Source organism: Ceratosolen solmsi, unplaced genomic scaffold, assembly GCF_000503995.2.
Source record: "Ceratosolen solmsi marchali unplaced genomic scaffold, CerSol_1.0 scaffold31, whole genome shotgun sequence".
Classification (NCBI taxonomy): domain Eukaryota; kingdom Metazoa; phylum Arthropoda; class Insecta; order Hymenoptera; family Agaonidae; genus Ceratosolen; species Ceratosolen solmsi.
This window is the reverse complement of record NW_011948432.1, coordinates 4,791,075-4,814,832: the sequence shown is the minus strand read 5'-3', so window position 1 is coordinate 4,814,832 and position 23,758 is coordinate 4,791,075. Positions and strand designations below refer to the sequence as shown.

The 23,758-nt window shown below is 39.9% G+C and overlaps 1 protein-coding gene across 1 annotated transcript in view; it reads left to right on the top strand.

Annotated features, from left to right (window-relative positions):
- nocte (no circadian temperature entrainment) overlaps positions 1–23,510 on the top strand; it is a 26,586-nt gene extending 3,076 nt beyond the window's left edge. The window contains 23 exon segments of the mRNA XM_011502331.1: positions 974–1,121; positions 1,203–1,451; positions 1,659–1,827; positions 2,478–2,708; positions 3,680–3,766; positions 5,242–5,540; positions 7,170–7,827; positions 8,000–8,235; positions 8,290–8,944; positions 9,700–10,142; positions 12,510–13,896; positions 13,936–15,585; positions 15,721–15,902; positions 16,099–16,104; positions 16,107–16,895; positions 18,878–19,072; positions 20,578–20,880; positions 21,320–21,508; positions 21,590–21,725; positions 21,950–22,300; positions 22,432–22,571; positions 22,707–23,004; positions 23,253–23,510. Of these exon segments, the coding sequence (XP_011500633.1) occupies positions 1,029–1,121; positions 1,203–1,451; positions 1,659–1,827; positions 2,478–2,708; positions 3,680–3,766; positions 5,242–5,540; positions 7,170–7,827; positions 8,000–8,235; positions 8,290–8,944; positions 9,700–10,142; positions 12,510–13,896; positions 13,936–15,585; positions 15,721–15,902; positions 16,099–16,104; positions 16,107–16,895; positions 18,878–19,072; positions 20,578–20,880; positions 21,320–21,508; positions 21,590–21,725; positions 21,950–22,300; positions 22,432–22,571; positions 22,707–23,004; positions 23,253–23,404 (8,898 nt within the window). The 5' untranslated portion in view covers positions 974–1,028 and the 3' untranslated portion in view covers positions 23,405–23,510.
- The last annotated feature ends 248 nt before the right edge of the window (positions 23,511–23,758 follow it).

Sequence of the window (23,758 nt, the reverse complement as noted above, 5' to 3'; positions counted from 1 at the left end):
TGTATAGTTTTAATTATCAACTAGTAACGTGCATGGCGCCATTGGTATGAGAAAGTGAGGTTAGAGAAATGCGAACAATAACCGCATACGCGAGAAATAATTTTAAATATTAGAGAAGAATAATCGTCGCCGGTATTAATTATTTATGGTTGCTTAGAAAACAAAACAAGACAAAACGGAACAAAAAAAAAATCATTCTGTATTTGGATTTAATGTACGCCGATATATCACATAGCAAATGTATGTAGATTGTGCAAAATTGGAATAAAATTGATCGTTCGGTTGGAGCTCGATATAAGCGGAACAATTGGTAAAGTACTAAACTTAAACGAGGTTTCGAGTGTACTGTGTCACTAGATTGATCGGCCAAAAATTGTTTTCTTAATTAATGTACCTACTGCAAAGTCAACTCCAATAATAATAATAAATATATAATTATACCATTTTTTTCAATCCCTAGCGTTATTATATTTAAACCACCACCACCGTTCCTCCTCCTCCTCCTCCTTCTCCTCCTCCATTTCCCTTCCCCCAATTGTAAAGAGAAGAATTGACCAAATTTTTTATAAATTAAATATATTAAATACATTTTGAGAATGCATAGAAATTTTTTGTTAATATTTCAGACTAAAGACCATAAACATACTCAATATTAAGTTTTTTCATTATACATTATTTATACATTAAATATATAACTAAATAAATTTTTATAAACTTATTTTATAGTTAAAATTTTAAAACAAAAATAATTTATTTTTTTACTTTTATTGCTCGAACTGGTAATAATAAAAAAAAAATTTATCAAGCAATTTAGTATTGTATTTTAATTTTTTAAAAACATTTTACATTGATCTTATGAAAAGTTCCTTGTTTATTATTAGTGGTTATGCATGCATTTTCTATTTAGATAATTATAGTTCATTTAATTGTAAAATAATTAATTTTATAAGCGATTCTTATTGTAATTTTTTAGACAAAGGGTTCGTTCGTTGGGTCTGAGTAGTACTAAATGGTTGCCTGCAGACAGCATGTCTACTCTGTCAGGGATTGTGTCGAAGGGGGAGAAAGGAAAAACAAAATACCAGTCGATAGATATCAATAGTTTGTATCGATCAAGTAGGGTAAGCAAATGATTATTATAATTTAAATTCCAAATCATCTAGTATTTATAAATATTAAGGATGAATGAAAAAATGATTTAGGGAGAGTCTTTGGAACAACATCAACAAAAAAATACAGTACCCCGCAAACATGGAATGCAAAGCTTGGGAAAGGTGCCCTCGGCGCGGCGACCACCTGCAAATTTGCCCAGTTTGAGAAGTGAAATCAGCAGCAGTGATCCAGCTGTTAGTCTTGTACCAAGTGGAGGAAGTGGTTGGGCCACGACCAAGGATACAACATCTACTACTAATACCGTAACAACACCTAACACCCCATCTGATAATACAACTGTGAGTTTACAGAATGTATTATAATTAAATTTTAAATGCCTTCAGTGATACTATATCAATCAGTTTAAAGTTTATTTCACACGACAAAGTACCTTATATTACAACTTGTATTTATCTACATCAGCAGTAGTTTAAAATACATAATATAATTAAATTAAATATTCAATATTTTTATGAATAATGCAATTACTTTTTTAATTATAACAGACCAACTCATTACCGGCACAATGTACGACAGGACCCACCCCTGCATCTCTGGCACCACAACAACATCCACCATTGCCAGGACAACAAAACAATTTACAATCTTCACATCCACCCGAAGTAGGAAACAAATCATCATGGAGTTCAATCATGAGCAAACCAGGAGAAGCTGGTAAGTTAACATTATTCCATATTCTTAACCAAATACTCTAACATACATAATTTGACAGAAATATCAGACTCGATAAATTGTATTATATGGTTATTTCAAACATATGTACGCTATTGCCTCGTACTACTTTCAGCTTGGTCAAAATGGAGTTCAATTTATATGCAGTTATACGACAATGTAATTTAATGCTAACAGTAGCATTCCCAGCACAATAATAGAAAATTACTTTTTTTTCTTCTTTTTTTTTTTAATCCGCTAGTACTTTGTAATTAATAAATTCAATAGGTAGGAAAGAATTTCTTTTTTATATCCCATTAGTTAATATGTGTATAAATAATTGGGGCTCTATGACAATGAAAGAGTAAAATTGTTTATACAGTGATGAATTGACATATTGAGTTACGACAATATGTCAATAGGTTTATTATAAAAGTGGTGTGAAATATCTACGTAAGATCGTATAAGTATTAATGAATAGAGCGTTGACATAAATGTAAAATAAAAGCTAATTAAATCAATGGGAAAACGATTGGTAATAATTCTATGGGCCAGAATTTTGAAAGTGTGTGCGAACTGGAAAAGCTTGCTGGGCGAATCTTTGTCTGGTCTGACCGATAAATGTATATATATTCAATGCTGTATGGCTGCAGTGATTGGTTATGCGGGGCTTGTGGAGTCGGGCAGAGGAGTAAGGGGAACTCTCGGTCTGAGTTTCCTTGCACATCAGTCCCCGCAGTTCCAACACGAATTCCCCAGTCTCAGCGGACAATCCTCTGCTTCAGTCTCGACTCAGAACCAGGGTCAGCAGCAAATTTCCTCGTCGGCTGCAAATGCGATTACAAACACTGTGCAGCAACAATCTTATTCCCACAACCACTCAGGTGCGCTGCTCTGCTTGCCGCCGTGTAGTTGTGATTAGATAGACACATGTATACATAGTTTTCATGGTTGTATTTATATATATATATATATATGTATATATATATATATATATATATATATATATATATATATATAGGCACATATATACATACACATTATCTTGATACTTTCATAAAATGACGGTCATTGTGTTTTTTAAAACCCACCACCCCAGTCTGTCGTTGCTGCGTTTCCTTTTTCATTGTTTTGAATCTTGCGCACACCTCTTAGTGTTCAATATTTAAAAATGTAAAGTGCTTGCAGAATAGTCTCACAAGAAAATGAAGAATGTATTTACATGTTAAACCGTTTGAAATCTAGAAAATATGAACACCTCATTCTTTGGATGCAGCGACACTTCTTTTTTTCTTCATGGTTTTTGTTTCTGTTTTTTTGCATATGAACAAGATTTTGAAAGTATATAATTTTTCTTGTTATTACGATAAAAATCTAAATAATTCTCCAGCAATTTTCCTTTTATTTTATTTATACGTGTTTTTAGTGGTTGTAGATGCCTATGTATATAGTATTTTTCTTAAATTGTAGTAATTAAAAATGTATTATTAGTTTCCGAATTAAGCTCCTATAACTTAAAGCTTTTATAGTGTTCTGGTTAATGCATCTATCGTTTTCATAGTAAAACTATATATAAATTATATATTATATAATTATATATATAAATTATATATATATATTATAAATAATTGTTTTTCTTTTTTGATCGTATATGTATATATATTTATTTATATGAACCGAGTTCGAACTTAATAATGCACCATCGTTCAGTGTGATTGATAAGTGTTGTGTTCACTGTGATTTTTTATGAATTGATAACTTTTCCATAATAACAAATATATTTATATTTTGTTATTATATTATAAAAACAATTGTTTCGATGTAATGAGCAATTCATTTGCATTGTGTCACTTAGGAGGTGGACCGACAGGTCAACAACAGCCACAACAAATTCGAGAAATGAACGCACAATATGGTCCTGGGCTAAGTCTACGTCCCCAAAGTAAGCTTAAATATATTGGTCATCGTTTAATTGTTCACCGAGATATTTTGTCGATTATTATTAAAACTTAAATAAGTTTTTTTTTTAATTGCCAACGTTAATATGTTTTTGTAGGTATTCGTTTTTAAAATTAAAATTAACTGTTTGAGAAATAATGGGAGCCGACGACAATCATCGATCATGACGTAAAGCCAAAGCAAACTTGTTATTGCGTCCATCTATTTAATATTTCAAAATATAACATAATAAAATACAATTTCTCGGTTAAAACTTTATTTAAAAAAAAAATTTAAATAAAGAAAAACCGATACTTAAAGTGTATTTTAAACACATAGCTAAATAGGGTTATTTATAAATTCGTAAATTTATATGCAAATTATATTTTCATACATATTATTTTCAAGTATTTATTTATAATTACATACGCATAATAAGAATTATTAGTTACTATTTTACGATCAATAATCGATATGACAAGCGATGTAATAATAAAAATAGGTTTTGTATGTTAAAAAACTATAGCTTTTTCTTTTTTACTTTTTATTTTTAAAAAGTTGCATCAGAAATCATATTTATGCAGTGATTGGATATTATCGATTTATATATTATCTTTAAAATATAATGTTAGTCGTTCTGGTACTGGGCAATGCATTCATCAAATTATAATCCCCTAGAATAGCCAATATATTATTTTATTTAAAGAAATATATTTGCTATATGTTAATTCCATCTATTGATCCGTCTCTGTTGTGATGTTTGTGTACAGTAAATTGTTTAATGCTTTTCCATATAAATATAATTATTTGAAAATTAATTATTAAAGTGATTTAACATTAAAAATAAATTCTTAAAAAAAATGTATTATATCGCTTAAAGAATTTAAATAACGTTTGAATATTTTATATTCTGGTTATAAAATTGTCACAATACCTAATGCTTTAAAAACAGTATTATTAGATTATTAGTTTCTTTTTAAATCCGCTTTGGTTGTCGATTATTAAAATAAACATCCTCTCGATAATTTTTTTAATATTTAAGTGAGTTTGCAAGGAAGCACATGTTAACATTTATATTCAATCAGTACTTACAGTACTTCATTTTATCAACAATATACAACAAACCAGATTACACATTATTTTGAATAATTTTTAGATAACATTTATTAATAATAAAAATAATGCTATTTTTTGTTTATTTTTATCAGATTTACCTAAATTTCACAAAATTTATTTAAAAAATTGTCTCTCAATTAATAGTCAATCGATTCCTTTTGTATAATGATACTGTAGGCCAGCAAGAACAGTACGTTTACATGCCAATAATTGATTAAAAAACAATGTAAAAATATTTTACTATTTGTTCTGGAGCTCTAGAAAAAGAATACATTACTTATTTGGTAACGTACGTGTTACAATACGTTGACGTTGTCGAGAATGAGCTCGTCACTTATGGAGTCTGTGTTTTTGTGAGCGCAGCAGAAGGAAGTTGGATCCAAGGTGGAAGTCGCATAGCAGGTGGGCCAGGAACCGGGGCACTAGCAGGAGTGGCCGGAAGTGGAAATATTCAGGGGGGCCCGGGCCTCCAAGTTGGCCCAACCCCAGGACAAGTAGAGGCTCCCGCTGGAGGACGACCGAACTCGGTCCAGTCGCCAGGCTTGGTCATGGCCCCGGCAGGCCAGCTCCCAGGATCGCAAAATAATCAAGTCCAGATGCCACAGGGCCAACATCAAGTCGGACCGAATATGCATCACTATAGAGGAATAATTCCTCCGTTTGTAAGTAGAATATTTATTTGAGATTTAAATCTTGTTGTAGCTCCTCCGATTCTCGAAACGTTCTGTAAAAATAAAGCGATCGATTCAGTGTTATTACTTACGGACAGAAACATGAGCAACCTGAAGCACATTGAAATGGTTTTTCTGTTTTCTTTTTCAATGATTTTTAGCAATGAACGTTTAAAAACAAAACCGATTTTAATATTGTTAAAGCAAATATTGAATCAACTATTTTAAAATAAATGATTAACCTCATCCAGCTCTCTCTTTAATGAGAATTTAAAATTAAAATTGTAAATAATTATTTCAATAGTGGGCTAGACATGATAAGAAGGTTACACTTGTACAATAGAAGGTTACACAATACTTGTCACACAATAAATGTAAGGGAAACAAGTTAGTTTGAAACGCTAATTTAACGTTAGTTTGAATAAGAGGTGAAATAGTTTATGGTTAATATTTTACGGACACATAAATTAATATAATGAACGTTTTATCAGAATAGACACGTACTTCAATAAAAAAACGTATCAATTGATTAAAAGATATGCTTAAATTAAGAATCATAAAATATATGTTATAATGGTTTATAATATTGCTTAAGATAGAATTTACTGTATTCTGTAGAATTACCGGAATATATCTAAATTTAATTTTACAACCTTACAAAAATTCATTATATTAACTGTATTTTAAGTATTTAATTATGTTCAAATTCACGGATTCGCTATCTTTATAAACGTAGCATTGTTAAAAAATTTACTTAAAATCTTATTACTTAAAATTATACTTTATACTTTAAATTAAATAATAGATTGCATGTTTTCGAAAAATGTTCTCTGATTTTATATTATTAATTAAATCAATGAATTTTAAATATTATATTAATAAATATATGGGAAATTTCTTTTTATTTTATCTATCAGTTTTATTTATTACATTGAGAAACATATATTGAAAAAATATTCTTATAAAATATTTATATTTAGAATAAAAACTTATTATAAATTACCTCAATGGGAATCGGATGTAGCATTGGAACTAGAGCAGGATAAGGTTGCTGTGCATGATGAACTTCAGGGTATGGAATTTTAAATTCCACATCCTTATAAACTGGATATCCTATAAAATATGATTTTCATTATGTTTCCCAACAACAATATATAATTTCATTATATATACTATCAATGGTTATTTGACTAACCTATGTTTTCAATAAATTAATTTAAGTTTTAAAAACTTCAAAGCAATAATCACGGATTCAAATTGCAAATGAATGTACAGAACTTAAAAGTTATTAATTACAAATTAATAATTTAAATGTATAAACTTATGCTATTTATGATAAAGAAAATTATAAAAATTTATAAGATGTCTAATATTTAAATAAACAAGTTGTTAATAATTTGGAAATTAATGATTTGTTTAGTAGTAGTTACAAATATATATATATATATATATATATATATATATATATTCAATGAGTAAACTATGAATGCTATTAGTGGAATAGAATATTTTTATTAAAAATATAAGTGTGTGCAATATCCTTTTGGATTTTAACAATGAAAAACTTGCATAAACAAGCATTTAATGCAATAAAATAAATTGTTTTTATGTTTGTCGCAGATGTATAAAGGTAATTTCTCAGGCGGCAATTTTCCGGCGCCGTTGCCGGCAAGTGGACAGCGTCCCCGCTTCAACTACCCGACAGATCAATCGCCGGCACGACAGCAGCCACGCCAAGAACGCGATCGTGGTGTACCGCCACCGCCCGTTGACGAGGAAATTCAAACGCGGCCGATTATTAAAGAAGAGGACTTGTCACGCATGGATGAAATCTCATGCGAGGCTGGCTGGACGGCTACCGATGACATTGACTATAATCAGAAATTGGCCTTTAGCGACGATGAGACTGACGACCAGCCGCAACAAACGACTGCCATCAATAAAAAGGAAGACCACAGAAAGGAGCAGGAGAAACATGCGCAAGATGAGAAGCGCATGCAAGAGGAGAAAGAGTTTAGTTCGAGGGAGAAGGAGCAGAAGGAAAATAATATAAATATTATTGGAAGGAATGAAATGAGGAACGAGTCCAGAAACGAGCCCAGAAACGAGCCCAGAAACGAGCCCAGAAACGAGCCGAGGAACGAACCTAGGAACGATTTGCAATCGCGTTCATGGAACAACCAGAATTCAATGTCGCGCGATTACCGTGGTCCACCTGGAGCACCACCACCTAACTACCCATCACAACAGACATTACGAAATGCCCACTCTTTAAGAGGTAATTTCACATTAAGACGAGTTTCTTTTTTTTTTTATTTTATTTTATTTTTTATCCACTTGGAATTAATTTTGTCATCATTGAGTTTTGCTTCGGTATACCGAGACTGCGATTAATTACAGTAACGAATTGCATTATAAGCATGTATCATTTTATTTTCTTTATCTTTAAGCTGGTGGAGATGATGAGGAACTGTGGAATCAGCGTCGTCGAGACATAATCACCGAGAAAGTTGCGTTTGCAGTTGAACTCGCTCGTCAACGCAAGGAGGAGGAAGAGAAGCGTTTCCAAGAATCGATAAAGCAGGCAGCGGCTAAAAAGCTCCTTGATCTAGAGAATAAGATAAAGGAGAAGAACAAGCAGGGCGAGGAGCAGCAGCAGCAGCAGCAGCAACAACAACAACAACAACAGCAGCAGCAGCAACAGCAACAACAGCAGCAGCAACCGCAACAGCAACAGCTACAGCAGCAACAACAACAGCAACAGCAACCGCAACAGCAACAGCTACAGCAGCAGCTACAGCAGAGTAGTGGCCAGCAACTAAACGAAAGCAATAAATCAAGCTCTTCGGCTCCAGTACCAGTGTCGAACGCGCCAAGCGCGCCCGACTGGGAACGTGATCGCGAGCGCTCGCGTACCTCGTCTTCCGAGGGTGCCGGCAAAGAGGCGGAGCCCAAGTCCGGCCGCGAGCAATCGTCCACAGGTCAACAGGCGACAAGTGAGTTCCGCCAGATAGACCGTCCTTCTTTCATACGCCAACAACAGCAGACCGCGGAGCAGCCGCCTTCTTCTCTGCCCCCCGGCGGCGGCAGTAGCGGTGGTGGCGGCGGCGGTGGCAGTAGCAGTGGCGGCGGCGCGGCTAATAATCGCAGTGAACGCGATCGTGAGCGCGAGCGCGATCGCGATCAGCGGGAGATGAGGGAGCCGGCCTTTTCCCGGCTCTTTCAAAGCAACTTGCCGCCAAGATTCCAAAAGCAGCAGGCGGAGAGAAGCGGCGCCGGTGCAGGTGGGGCTTCTAATAATCGGCTGTCCCCCAGTGCCGAACGCTCGCAGCCAGTTTCATTTTCGCAGCAATACGATCCCAGTCGATGGGTCCATAACCATTCTAACTCATTGAGTACGTGACATTTAGCGATTTAAGTCTAGCTCATTGTCTTTAACTATTATTGTTCTATTGTTTTTCTTTTCAATTTTTATTCATGTTCTTTCCTACTTGCCAGGAAAATCCGTCAGCACTCATGTTTTAATTTCCTTACTTTTAGGTATTGCTTTCTCTTTAATTTGATTCATTTCTTGCTTGATATCTTAGTTACGACACAATTAATGAAGATCCTTCACTTAGTTTAACTTTGTGGTTTGTGTAATTTTTTTAAGACGATTGTTTACATACTTAGAAAGTACATATGTGTATATAGACGGACTTGTATAATTACCAATCCTCAGTATGCTATTGATGCTGCTACACACTACTCTTTCTTCTAAGGTTTGCAACACTCAATGAATGTATTTCTTAGATTTGTATATAATTTGCTTAGAATTGAATTGGCTGCTAAAATCGAAATTTAAAAACGATACATTAAATCGTTATTAATATTTTAAGGAGTTTGAGTACCGACTGCGTACAAATTAAATTTTAAATTATTTAATATATATGCCACATGCTTTTATCAAATTTCAAAGAAAATACCTGTACCAAGGAAAAGCGTCACGTTTCTAATAAGCAGTCGGTAGTCGGAGATCCTAAGGCACACTATCATCACCCTATACCAAGCTCGGATAAAGCGAATTCTTTTATTATTATTGACCACGTTATTATTTTCCATTTTTTCAAAACAAAAAAAAAACAAAAAAAAAAACAAACAAACAACATAGGCAGCAGCATGAAGTCGAGCACGCGTCGCGTACGGGCCGACTCGGATGTGTCCGGACCACTCGATGACGAGGGCAATGGGAGACCAAATTCGCGGGCCCCGCCGTCTGTGCGCCCCGACGATCGTCACCGACACTCTGGGCAACGGGCCGGTAGCAACTACGAGCCGAGTCGCAAACAAATTTCCGACGCCGGCTACTATGACGAATATCCTCGCAGAGGAAGCGAGCGCTACAAGGATTACGAGGACAGACACGCACCAAGTAGAGATGGAGTCGGTAGCTGGTCCGATCACACGGAGCGCAGAGGATACGAAGACAAGCCTGATGCTAGGGAGTCGAGAGACAAAAAGGACTACGACAACTACTCCAAGGTGAGCCGAACAATGCTTAACATTCTGTTTGAATGCAATCGACGTGCCCTAGTGCTTCCCGGACCTATGCACGTATTGTAACTTATCACGCTCGATTATTTTATCCAATGATCAATAGTAATATTTAAGTTAATGGTTTAAGATTGAATTTCGTTAATGAAGAAGACGAGCAGAGTCCTATTTCATATTGTTTTAAATTTCATCAATTTTTAATATATATAAGAACAATTTATAAAACATTTTTAAATGAAAATTGATAAAATTGAATATTGCATGAAAACTATCGTGTTATTGACATTTAAATGTTGGATGACGCCGATGTAACTAATATTTCATAATATATTTTATGCCAAATATTAAATCGCATTTTTGTGTATGATTATTAGAATTTTATTTTATATTACATAAAAGTAACGTTTCGTCATTCATTTATTAGATATAAATTTTTAAATGATTCGTGTTATCTATTATTATTATGAAATTTTATTCAAATGAATGTCATAAAAAAAAAATAAAAAAAAAATGGTCAAATAATAACAAATATTTTTATATATTTTTGTTTAAATGACAGGTATTCATGTTATTATGTTAAAAATTCTTTTAATAAAACATAATAATAAGTAAATCTATCGAGAAATCTGACTATATGGCGCATGTTAATTAACCGAACTTTTTAGAAGCACCGGGTAGCCGAGAAATCGATTTATTTCCTTTACTATATTTTAGTAAATCAAGCTGTAATTGAGTTCAGTGCCGTTTAGTTTATTTTGAAATTAAAATTCTTTGCTTTTGCAGAAAAAGAAGTGAAAGTGCGGGTGCTTGCGCACTTCATGTTATATCTAAGGTCTTCAATCCGTTTTTTTTCTTCGTAATGGTGCTTTTCATTTATCCTATCGTTAAAAATTTTTAATAGAAGCTCGACGTAGACATAAATTGTACATTATAACGCTTCAGAACTCAAACAAATGTATGAAAAAAACATGTTACCAATTCTTAAAATCGTAGCATAAAATTTTAATTGTAAAATGAAGAAATTCCTATTTTTTATCACCAATTTTATAATTTTATTCCTATTGTGTCGTGTAATATGCATTCAAAAAAAAAAATTTATTTCAAATTTTGGATTTTAAATAAATTGTAAACATTATAGAATTGTTCTAATATTGTATTTTTTAACACAACATTAAAGATGAGGCATTGCATGAATGATTATAAGTCATGAGAAAAAATCACAAAGTTACTAATATTTTTTTTTTTTTTTTTCTATGTACACGTATCTGTTACTAGTTGATACACAACAAATTTACCTAACTACATTTAAAATATTGATTTACTCTGAATAATAAAGTATATCTTTCGCTCGTTTTGTATCTGAACGTACTTAACTCAACAACATATTCCAGTTTTTCTAGTTTTATTTCTGAATCGTCTTTGGAACAAAAAAATTATCATATAATAGTATGTAATTAATTTAAAGAAACAAGGATAAATAAAAAATGAGAGACTAACTACAAAACCCCCCCCCCCCCCCGCATTCTTTGTAGACCTTAAAGATCAACTTTTAGTTTAACTTGGTTAAAGTAATCGGTTGAGTAGTCCTTGATATCATAATGGAATCCTTCGATGGTTGTTTTATAATTCTAACTTTAGTTGTTGAATGCGTCATAATAACGGTTAAAAGATTGTCTCCATAGCAGATTTGAAAAATAAATAAACATTTTTCTACAAAATATAGATACTTTAAAACTATAACTAGTTAAGATTATCAAGTACAATTAGTTAAAGTTAATAATAACTTTAACTAAATCTTGTGCAGGCTAATCGGAAATAAATATCTTTCTCAACTTATCCTAATATCAATATTAATATTGTTTTATTTTTATACGGTAATTGTTTATCAATCACTTCGACTAATATGAATAATTGCATTTAATAAGCAGATATATACTTCTCTCTTATAAAATAAAGTAAAATATATTTTGAAATTTTTAGTGTGTTATGACATTATGACATTATAGTTTATTTTATCATTCGTAAAAAAAATAAAGGGCAAAAGTAATATTGACTGGCACTAATGTTTAAAAAAACTAATTTGCTTTTATGTATTTTTATTATGCCGAGCATAATTAACCTACATTTGTGTAGATCAATTATCGATCACGTGACGTTTTATTGTAAACAATAGAATACTGCAGTCTCTAACTTACTTATTTATTATTTAGAAAAAATGAATACGTCTTTATATTATAAATATTACCTTATTTACTATATTATGATCTGAGTATCCAAAATTACAACTGCATATCGAAAGAGCCATTATCGACTGAATATAATCATTTTACACATAAATGAGCAAAGCGTCCAAATAAATGAGAGACTAATATAATGGAAAAAAAAATGTGAATCATTCGATTAAAATGCTGTGATGTCTTGATTTAGGGCCCTGCTGCCCAGGACCAGTTTGACGATCAGCAGGCACCCGTTCAGCAGCATGGCCGCGACAGTACCAACAGTCGCTCAGAGTCGAGCGGTCAGGAGTGGCGGGAGGATCGCCGCGATATTCGTACCCACGAGGATCGCTCGGTGCCTTCTACCAACGATATGGGTGGACGGCGCGGAGATGAACAGCAGCGTAGCGAGCGACCCCAACGCCCAGAATCCCGCGACAGTCGCACATCCCGCGATTCGAGGACCACGCTTCGTGGCCCCGTCGACGACGACGGCGGTGGTGGCGGCGGCGGCGGCGGCGGCGGTGGTGGTGGTGGCAGTACTGTCAGTTTCCATAAGTCGTCGCGTGACAATGGCACTGGCTCCTGGGCCGTATGTAACGATTTCCCCGACTACGAGGAGAAAAGCAGCAAGCAGCTGCATCAACGCGACCTGTTTCGCGATGAGTTAAGGGATAGGGAGCGTGATAGAGACCGAGACAGGGATCGCGACGTGCCGTCATCAGTGCGCGACAGACGTCAACAACAGCCTGGTCCGATTAACAAGGAAAAGCTCGAACAGGAGGAGCTCAAACGTAATCTCGGACCCTTGAAGCGTGGTGGACTCGACATCCAGGACAAGAAGGATAAGCAACCGAAGGGCAGCGGCGAGCTCTTGTCTAACGATCCTAAGAAAGAAAACGGCGCTGAGGTGTGGAGTCGCGGTAAGTCCGAACGAATTCTCGAAAGCGGAGGCCGCAATTCGCCCAAAGTAGGATCCTGGGCCGACGCGGTTTCACCCAGCTTCGAGAAGGAAGATGAGGAGAAGCGCATGATGGATTCGCAGCACAATAACGATGAGGATGACAACAAGAAACTCAACGATCTCAAGCAGGGCATCGATAAGCTCAGTATAGACAGCAACAAACGCGGTAGTAGTGACGATGCTGAGAAAGACGATCAGAAGGATGAGAAACGCGATAAAAAGCCGCGTAATCGTGCGAGTAGTAGCAGCTCCCGCGGGCCCCGCAGTGGTTCTCGTCAGTGGGGCAGCGGTGGCGGCGGGGGTGGTTTAGGCGGAGCAGGTGTCGGTGGCGGTGCTTTTAATGTTTACGGACAGCGATGGCGCGGTGCCGACGTACCTGCGAGAGGTCGTCGTAGCGGTGCTCCGAGATCCGTGGGGGGAGGCCGTCCCGGATCGGCTAAAGGCGGAGCTTACGAGCGCACCGATTCCGAGCTGAGCGGCGATGAGCTTGGGCATACCCTGGCTGCAGAGTCCACCAAAGACGAGCGAAGGTCCACGTCGGCGCGATCGCCAAAGCCGTCGGTTCCGAAGGGCGAGAAGGACGAGCGCAACCGCAATGTCGCTTCAAGGAAAGACGAGCAGCAACAACAGCAGCAACAACAGCAGCAGCAGCAGCCGCAGCAGCAGCAGCAGCAGCAGCAGCAGCAGCAGCAGCAGCAGCAGTTGCAAAGTTCGCGAGGGGAGTACAGTCAGTCTCGTGGTGAGAAAAGGTGCGAGCGCGGTGAGTACGAGGTGCGCGGTAGTGGAAGACCGAATCGCGAAGGCTTTGCACCATCCGGTGAGCCATCTCGCCGTGGACGCGGTGGGTTTCGCAACAATCGAGGACCTACCACCGTCACAGGCAGCGCCGCTGGTGGGCGCATGGAAGGCTACGGGCCCCCCCCAAGTAAGAGTCCCTTTTCCTCCGAAAGAGCCGACGACAAACATCCCGGTGGCAGCCAAAATCAACAACACTCCTCCACGCCAAGCCCATCCGAGCACGATGATGCTCCCAACGTGGCCAATCAGTCCGAGTTGTCCGACGACAAAATTATAGCCAAACAGCAAGCGCTAACAGCCGGTATGACCGGTAGACACGCCAAATCACCAAATAGGATGAACACTAACCACGGGGGTGGCCATCTCGGACCTGCTCCCAGGGCTGCCAAGAAAGAGGACTCGAGGCCCAAGCGGCCGAGGAGCGGCAGCAGACGCGGTAGGGGAGGCGAGCGCACTCGGGCCATGAACAACATTCATAGCGCGATCGGCAAACAGAACTCCAACGAACCCGGCAACGAGGAATGGGAGACGACCTCCGAGAACAGCGAGGAGCATCCCGATGAGAGGAAGGATGGACACGGGCCCCGCTCGAACAAATCCTTTAGCGGCAGAGGCGAGAGGCAGAACGTCAACGTTATCGGCAACAATCGGGAGCAACACGGTCGCGATCAGCGTGGCTCAAGAGGCGACAAAGGTCCCAAGTCTTCCAACGCCCAGTCCAATCGAGCGTCAGGCTCGGAGAAGGGCCGTAACGCCCAGAATGTCTCCGAGCGCGGTGGGAACCGCGACGGCTCGCAGCGTAATCACCATTCGGGAAATAACCCACCGCTCACGCAATCGCAGAATGGCAGGCCACGAAACCAAGGCTCGGTTAACGTCGGCTCCCTCATCATCAAGTCCATGATGAACAAGGACACGACGGTAAACAGAATCGACGAGATCAAGTTGAACGATCCGAACCTCGTGAATCAGGCGCTCAATGACTTCGGCGGCGGTGGCGGTGGCGGCGGCGGCGGCGGCAAATCCCAGTCGAAGGATAAGAGAGGGGTGAACGTCGCCGACTTAGACATGGATAGTAATTGCATCGTTGGAGAAGACGTCTCTAATGCGGGTGATGACAATAAGCTCGACGCCGATGGCTTCCAAGAAGTGCGTTCGAAGAAGAACGTGAAGGAGTCGAGCCGTCAGCAGCAGCAAAAGGATGAATTGCAGAGCTCTAAACCCGGACGACGTGACAGAGAGAAGGACCGTGGCGAACGTGATCGGTCCAAATCGAAAACCAACGGAGCTCAGTCTCAACAGCAGCAACAACAACAGCAGCAGCAGCAGCAGCAGCAGCAACAGCAGGCGCAAAATATGCCCATGATGCTGAATCAATCGACCGGTGTCGTACTCAATAAGCCTTACGAGCGCATTCGACCGGTAGCCCCACGCTTTCAGAAGCAGCAGCAACGGATGACCAAGCATCAACAGGTCAGAGTCAGTGGTGGCCACGGTGGAAACGAATCCAGCGATTCAACCACTGGTAAGACACAAAACCATCGAGCGACTAAAGTTAATGACGCAATCGGCGGCGTGGCGGTAGACGCTTCTAACACCAATGCTAACAATTCCATAAAAAGCAATTCTAACGTCAATGCTTGGGCTAAAACATTCGTAGGTGGATCCTCGAGTCGATCGCCCCCGTCACCCGCCATCGCATCCTTACCAGCCGACATTCAAATGATGGGGCTCGCACCAGCCGCTCAGGGTGGCAGCGCCGGTACGGACCACGAGTCCAGCCAGGTCGACTCGCAGCAGCAGCAGCAGCAACAACAGCAGCAGCAACAACAGCAGCAGCAGCAGCAACAACAGCAGCAGCAGCAGCAGCAGCAGCAGCAGCAGCAGCAGCAGCAGCAGCAGCAGCAGCAGCAGCAGCAGCAGCAGCAGCAGCAGCAGCAGCAGCAGCAGCAGCAGCAGCAGCAGCAGCAGCAGCAGCAGCAGCAGCAGCAGCAGCAGCAGCAGCAACAACCGCAGCAGCAACAACAGCAGCAGCAGCAGCAACAGCAGCAGCAATCCTGCGGCACGGCGACCGCCGTCAGCCAACGTAACTCGCCCAACTGCGACAAGGTCACGAGCGGTGGTAAGCTCGCGCAGCCGGGCAGCAGCCAAGATAGCAAAGTAAACACGGACGCCTCCTCGCCTCCTGTCCAGACTCTCATATTTGAGAATACAAATTACTCGAAGAACACCAAGAATACGGTAGGCTCGGCCGGCGACATGGCCATCAAGTCCAAGTACTCGAATCATATGAAGTCACAGTCGCGCGATAAGCGCGTGAACGACATAGAGGATGACGGTAGCCAGCTGCAACAGCACCAGCAGCAGGCCCTCGCCGTTGCCTTCTCCAACAAGTCCAACGACCTCATGAAAGACAAGGTGTCCCAGCAACAGCAAGAGCCAATACAGATGCCTCTCTCGTTCAATAACAAAGAAGACAACGCGGACATGAAGCTGGACTTCACGTTCGACTCTGACCTGACGCAGCTAACCGAGGACAAAAGCAAGAGTCTCGGCATGCCGAGATCCATGCACATTACCGGCGGCCAGAGCACGATATCGCCCTCGACCGCCGAGCTCAACCTCAAAATCGCCTCCGTAAAGAAGGTCTGGGAAAGCGCGCCGCCTATGCCGACGGTCGTCGAGCACGAGGTCGACGGCAATGTCGTGAGCAACGCCAGCAGCTTCCCCCAGGCATTCGAGAGTAACGATGTAGACGACAGCTATAACGCGCACCAACAGTATAATCAGGGCAACATGAAAAATGAGATCACGACCTCGACCAACGTTTGCAAGGTAGGCACTTCTCTTATCTTCTCTCCATTGTTTTATTGTGTGTTTTTGCGTGCAAGTTGCAACAACGGTGTCGTTAATTTTCGCGCTCTCGCTTTATCCCTTCATTACCGTCGCGTGCCTCTCAAAATAGTTTTCGTATCTTTTCTTTTTACATTGCTACAAAATTACCTGTTTGCATTGGTGATATATTTTGATCGAATGTTGTCCCCCACCCCCCGACCCCCCACCGCCCTTACCACCACCCAACCCCCCCCCCTTCCCCATCCCCCTTCCCCTCCAACCACCCACCCACCCTCCCACCCATCCCTCGACATTTAAAATTAAAATTATAAATAATCTTATCGTTATTATAAGCACCTATAGCAATTAACAAATTTCGAATTAGGAATAATTCATGCAGCCATTTTTTAAACGATATAATGTCATACAGATTTCATTTGTTTATTTATTAGTCAACATATTTTGAAATATTCTTAACTATTTCAACTAGACATTTTACCTTTAAAGCTTATCATATTATCATCTTTAATTTAAATTTAACAACAAAAACAAATGCATACTACCGCATTTGAGCGTTTTTTGTTTCGAAAAAAAAAGGGAGAAAAAAAATTATAATAAATATTATCGTCATGTACTGTAAGATATTACGCGGGTGAACTTTTTTACGGTGAACGAGAAATTTTAAAATAAAAAGTGACAATATCATATTAAATAATCGTAGATCAATATATTTTTATTGATAAACTGTATAAAAATTCGACTTAATTTTGAATTAAAAATAATTTTACAGGCAATGGTCGTATAAATTATTGGCTACGTGAAATAAAATTCTAGAATAATTATTGATATTGAAGCTTGCAAATTCATAATGGCTTTTCACGATTATTCAAACAAGTAGAGCCCCGTTTCATTTAAATTGAGACTCTATTGATGTGAAATATTGGCAAGTTATCATTGTCGAATATGAAATTAAATTCCAATAAAAATTGATAAATTAATTCATCAAACAGATGTCGACATAAATAACATAAATGGGATTATACATTCACTTATAAAGAATAAGAGAAAAGTTCTTTATGATCGGAGTAAATAATATTATGTAAAATGATTCCGTGGGCATACGTATCAGTAAAATAGTATCGAATTGCCAATGAAGCAAGATGGGGGGGGGGTGAGAGAGAGAGAGAGAGAGAGAGAGAGAGAATCGCAGTAATTATTGTATTTATTAAAGCTTGTCACTTTTCGTATTGAAAAGATGAAAATTTATCGGGACTCGATATTAAATGCAGGAAGCCTCCATTCCGATATATTTAAAAATTAACGGTTTAAATTCTTTTTTCTCTTATTTTTCTGTCAATTAATCGATTGTTTGCAAATAACAAAATTCGGTTTACAAAGTGTCGTCGACGACTATAAAAATTAAGCCGACTATATAAATGCTCTGTGGAAATATATTAATCGTGCATTGTCATTCGCAACATGGAAATCAAATGAAAAAGACAAGTAAATTGTTTCAAGTAAATTTTTCATCCCCTGAAATCTCGCGATTTCTCGTGCCCGCAAATATAGTAAAGCGAAAAAAAGTGACACCCGGCTTCGCACTGCACATCACACGATACTACATACATCATAACATGTCATGCATGCCTAAAAGAAAAAAGCCACCGCCTTCGCACGGCCAACCAGTCAGATAGCCAGCCATCCCCCATTAGGACACCCACCCCCCTCCCCCACCAACTCCCAACACTAACGCCACTCACCTATCCCCCCGCACCCCAAACTAATTAATATCTATCTATATATATAGATATATAAAGAATTATCATGTTGAAATTGTGGGGATGGCTTAAGGGTATGTGAGAAGGGAGGATGGCATGATGAGATATTGGGGTCGTGGGGCGACGGTGGTGTACTATCATAAGCAAAAATATCGTTGATCATGTCCCGTGTGGGAAGACGCTGACTCTTTGCCTGATGCGCAGCTGGTTCCCCCGCAGGTGAAGCCGCAGCAACAATCATCGGGTGGCGGCGGAGCGCAGCCAGGCTCCTCGGTGCCGGGTCCGAGCCCCATCGGGCCCGGCCAGAGCCCCATCGGCCATCCCCCGGCGAGCTTACAGGGGCCCCTCAGCCCCCCGCCCTTCAATTCCACCGGACAACCCTCTCACATTAATTATCAGGTTAATGCCAAAGCACCGACTTAACTCTTCTTCCTTTTTTTCTCTCTCTCTTTTTTTTTTTTTCTTTTCTTTTCTACTCTGCATGAGGCCCGCCTCGTCACACTGGTCCAGTCGCCCAACTCCTTGCTTCCGATACTTCATCTTACCGGACAGGCCGTATCCTCGCGCCCCGAACGCGGTGGCTGCACTTGACTCCCGAGATGAGGTCTCCGCTCCCCGTAAATCCAGCTATTTATAAAACGAATTGCTCGCGACAGTCGGTGCGTTGCTTTTACGGCCTCACTCGATTGGCCTTTACCAACAGCCCGTGCGCTCTACCACCCGTCCTCCCCTCCTCATCCTCCTCCCCCTTTCGATTTAATGAGATTCGCGATTCGTGATTCACGACGAGCGAGAAATTTACCGCGCAAGTAATGCTAGCTACGCGCACCGAGTCCATCTGGAATTGTAGTAGTCGCGAGCATAAGGTGCGTTTCAGAAGGAAGCTCGAAATCACGAGTTGAGTAACTAAGAAACGAAAGCCTATCGCGATTTGAAGTGTTGCGCAGTGATTCGTTCGGTCGGTTTTTTTTTTTTTTTTTTTGTCACCGTGGTGACCCTTAATTCTCCCACTTACACGAACGGCGAACATAATTCTCAATGGGCTTGGGAATTTATATATATATATATATATATATATATATATATATATATTTTCTTCTTTTCTTTTGCAATTTACATTGATTATTATACAATTTTGTCGATAATCAAACTAATCGAGACATGATACATAAAAAATTAATACTTGAAAGAGTATAAAAAGAAATGAGCAATTGTTCGAGTACAGTTTTGACTTTGACGACCACGTGCAACTTGCAAACTATAAATTTCCTTTTTATTTATCCAAAACACTTAACATACATATACGCGCACATATGTAAAATGAAAGAAAGAAGCTTTTCATTAAAATGCGATTGTCAGATTACAACTTATTGATTATTTCCCCCGTCCTCTGCTCTCACTGCTTAATTATAAACTAAATGTTTAATGTCATTTTATCATGAGCGCACATTATTGCATATTACGTATAGAATTGTGAGCAACACTTCATTTTCTATAATTCTCTGCAAAAACAGGCTGTCACGCAAATCTTAATAAAAATTGATTATTCGATCGACGATCATAACGATTGGCTGGGGATAGTCTTACAGACAACAATTGACGGTCTTGCATTCGGCGTTCAACGTTTCTTTTTGTATGCATTGTCGTCCTCGTGATATCGAACGTAAGATGATGGGGCAAGCGCATTACCTACGGAATAACCGCCAATACATACACAAAATGGTCTCGTGCCGCGCGCTTCTCGCACCTCGGGATCAATGGGGGAAATGAACGAATCAAACTATAGTCTTGGAAAACGAGACGGAAAATTGCGCGACGAGAGGGTGGGGATTGAATAATGGATGAGGGGAGGGATGGAGGGCAATACGCCCCCGAGACAAACAAGTTTTATATGATTGACATAGGAATTTGTGCAGTATCCGGGTTCCCAGGCGGCGCAGTATGGCAGCATGTCGGCGATCCCCTCGCCACCGGCTGTCCTTTTCAACACTGGATCAGGTCAACTGCCGGCCCAGGCGGGCGGCCTCTACGGCGCATTCCAGCTGGACCAGAGCAGGTCCCCCTTCACTCAGTATCCGCCTTACGCCGCCTCGCTTCAGAGCTCCTTCAACCAGCAGAACATGTACCTACAGCAGCCACCGCCGCCCCATGCGCCCAACGCGCCCACTCCGGACATCTACCCGAGCAATCTCTCGCAATACCGCCTCGTACGTATTTTTACATGCACTAACGCCTAGGTCACCCATACTCGCACCACCGCGGATCGTCAACGCTGCTTGCTTGCTCAGTACGGCCGTCGTCACAACGGCTGGTACACCCGACATTAATTGTCGCAATCAAATCAATTCTCCCCGCCTTTTCGTCCAATTCTTTCTAATAGTCATAGTTCATAGTCGCGGTGGTGGCTCGTTATATTTTCGGTTAAAAGGCAACGATCGCCTTTTCATGCTTTTAGTCCTCGCTACATTGATTATTGATTATTTTGTCTACATTGATTTTTCAAATTCAATTACACATATTGACGAAAACTTATACTTGACTAAACTGAAATACACATACAAATATTCGTTCGATTGGGAATTCACGAAAATCATGCTGTACCTATTGCTTTACATACGATAACAAAACGTTACTTTTACTTCACAGACTGCAGCTGCTGCACCACCATTTGGACAAAATCAACAACTTAGTAATAATCCTAATACTGTACTTATCAGTTCATCCTCAAATTCCTTAATGTCAGCCAGTGTCAAGCCATCATCTCAACCGATTGGCGCTATTGGCACTAAGGCCCCGCACTTTCAAGCACCATCGGCACCTCCGCAACCAAATCAAGTGAGATATCTCGTTAAACCCGCGCGCCTTTTCGTCAATTTTACCAAATGCCGTTTAATAAAATACGACTCCTCGTTCTAGCTGGCATACATTCCGTACGATCCAAATCAAGTATTAGGAGTAAGCGGCAGCTACATGGGCAACTCCCAATTGGTTCAGAGACCCGGTCCCAATGTTCAGCCCTCGGCAAATAATTATTACAGTGCCGCATCAGCAGGTAAATGCGCTTAACTACTCCATGTAAGACCAATGCAACTATGTTACCACCTCGGCTTAACGTCGCTTTTACAAAATGTATACAAAAAACCGTATAAATAATGTACTGTTGAGTCATGAATCGTCGGACATGCTCGAGGGCGGGCTTCCGATCGTTTAACGAGCGTTTACCGAGCAACTAAATTCGTTACGATTAAACGCACCCCATCCAACCTCGTTTTTCAGATGTCTTTTCCGGATCCCAGACGGGCTTTTATCAACCAGGTGGCGCGGCACAGCAGACCGGAGCGCACTATGGCCTTCAGGGATTTGGCCAGCATAGCCAGAGCCTAGCAACTGGTAACGCCGCCCCCGTCGGCCTTCAGAACTTCAGCTCGCAGTTCCTGTCGGGCTCCGGATTACAGATAGCCGCTGCGGCCGCGGCTCAACAGTACCGTAACCCCGCGGGTGGACTGCCGGGACCCGCCAATGCGGCTGCCACCTTCCTCAGTAAGCATCAGCAGCAAGAGCAGCCACGGCAGTTAAAGAGCCCGTCGGGCAATCAACAGGACGTGCTGGCATCGGTTTTTAGCTCCAGTGAGTATGATTTTTAAACTCGAATATAATCGGCACATCCAGGCGACATTCAATGAACCTGAGAGTTTTTATAAAAAGTTTCATAAGTATTCATAAGCATTTGTTGATTAATGCTCGCGACGTTCTTCCAGCACCCCAAATACCATCGCCAAAATCAAGAAAACAACAGTCATCCTCGCAACAGCCACAGCCAAGTCCCACGCAACATCATAAATTCCAACAATATCAGGGTGGCAGTCAGTCTGCTCTGGTAAGCAGCTACACTAACTACGTATGTACCATTTTATTTAGTTGCACTTTGAATCGTTAAAGTTTACAAAGGCAGTTTCGAGTAACATGAATTGGCGTTCGAAACGTTAAGACTTTTGCAATGGCGAGGCAAATATTGAACAACAAAACTGGTCAGGTTTTACAGCAGAACGTCCGGGCAATGGGGATGCCGCCCCGTGGTGGCATTCAGCCATCGCAACAACGCTACCCACCGCCGATTCAACGACCCGTGGTGCCCTTTCCACCGGGTCCCAATCCCAACAACTCCCAGCAAGGCCAGCAGCAGAATTGTATGCCTAATCAACAGCAGCAGCAGCAACAGCAGCAGCAACAACAAACGCAGATGAATCGTCACAGGTCCAACATTCATCAGCAGCAGCAACAGCAGCAGCAGCGCAATATGAAGATGCAACAGCAATATTACTCCGGACAAAGTGAGATCTAATGTCATCCTCTGTACATACGAGATGAATCGTTTATTTGTAAAACTATTGAAAGAGTCCATTAAAGATGAATGTTTTTGAAAATATACTCATGTCATTGTTTGATAATTATTTTGCGGGCCTCGGCAATATTACGATTACTGGGCTAAAACTCGTTTAATAAGTAAACGATTCGAATGAAAACAAAAATTTTATTTAGCAATTAAAAATTATAATTCTTGATTTGTGATCTGCGATAGGCAACTCGAAGATGGATTCCAATGATAAAGTGGATTCTCATAATGATAAAATATCTGATTCCAATGTTGGAAATCAAACTAACGGGAATAAAAATAATGCCAACCCGCCAGATACTGACCACAAAGAGGAAGTAAGCCAACAAAATGAATAATGATGGAAAATATAAAATCGTCGACGAAGGCTTTTAATCTAACGTTAATCCACAATATGCATACATACACATACATACATATATATATATATATATATATATATATATATATACATAACGCACATATGCACACATATATGTACGCGTTTGTGTGTTTTATATTCATACCTGTATGTATATATATATATATATATATATATATGTCTGTATATATTTATATATGCACGTATGTACACATACATATAAATATATGCGCGCGCGCTCGCGCGTGTACACACACGCACACACACACACACACACACACATATTATACATATATATATCTTCAATTACTGAAACAGGAGAAATCAGTGA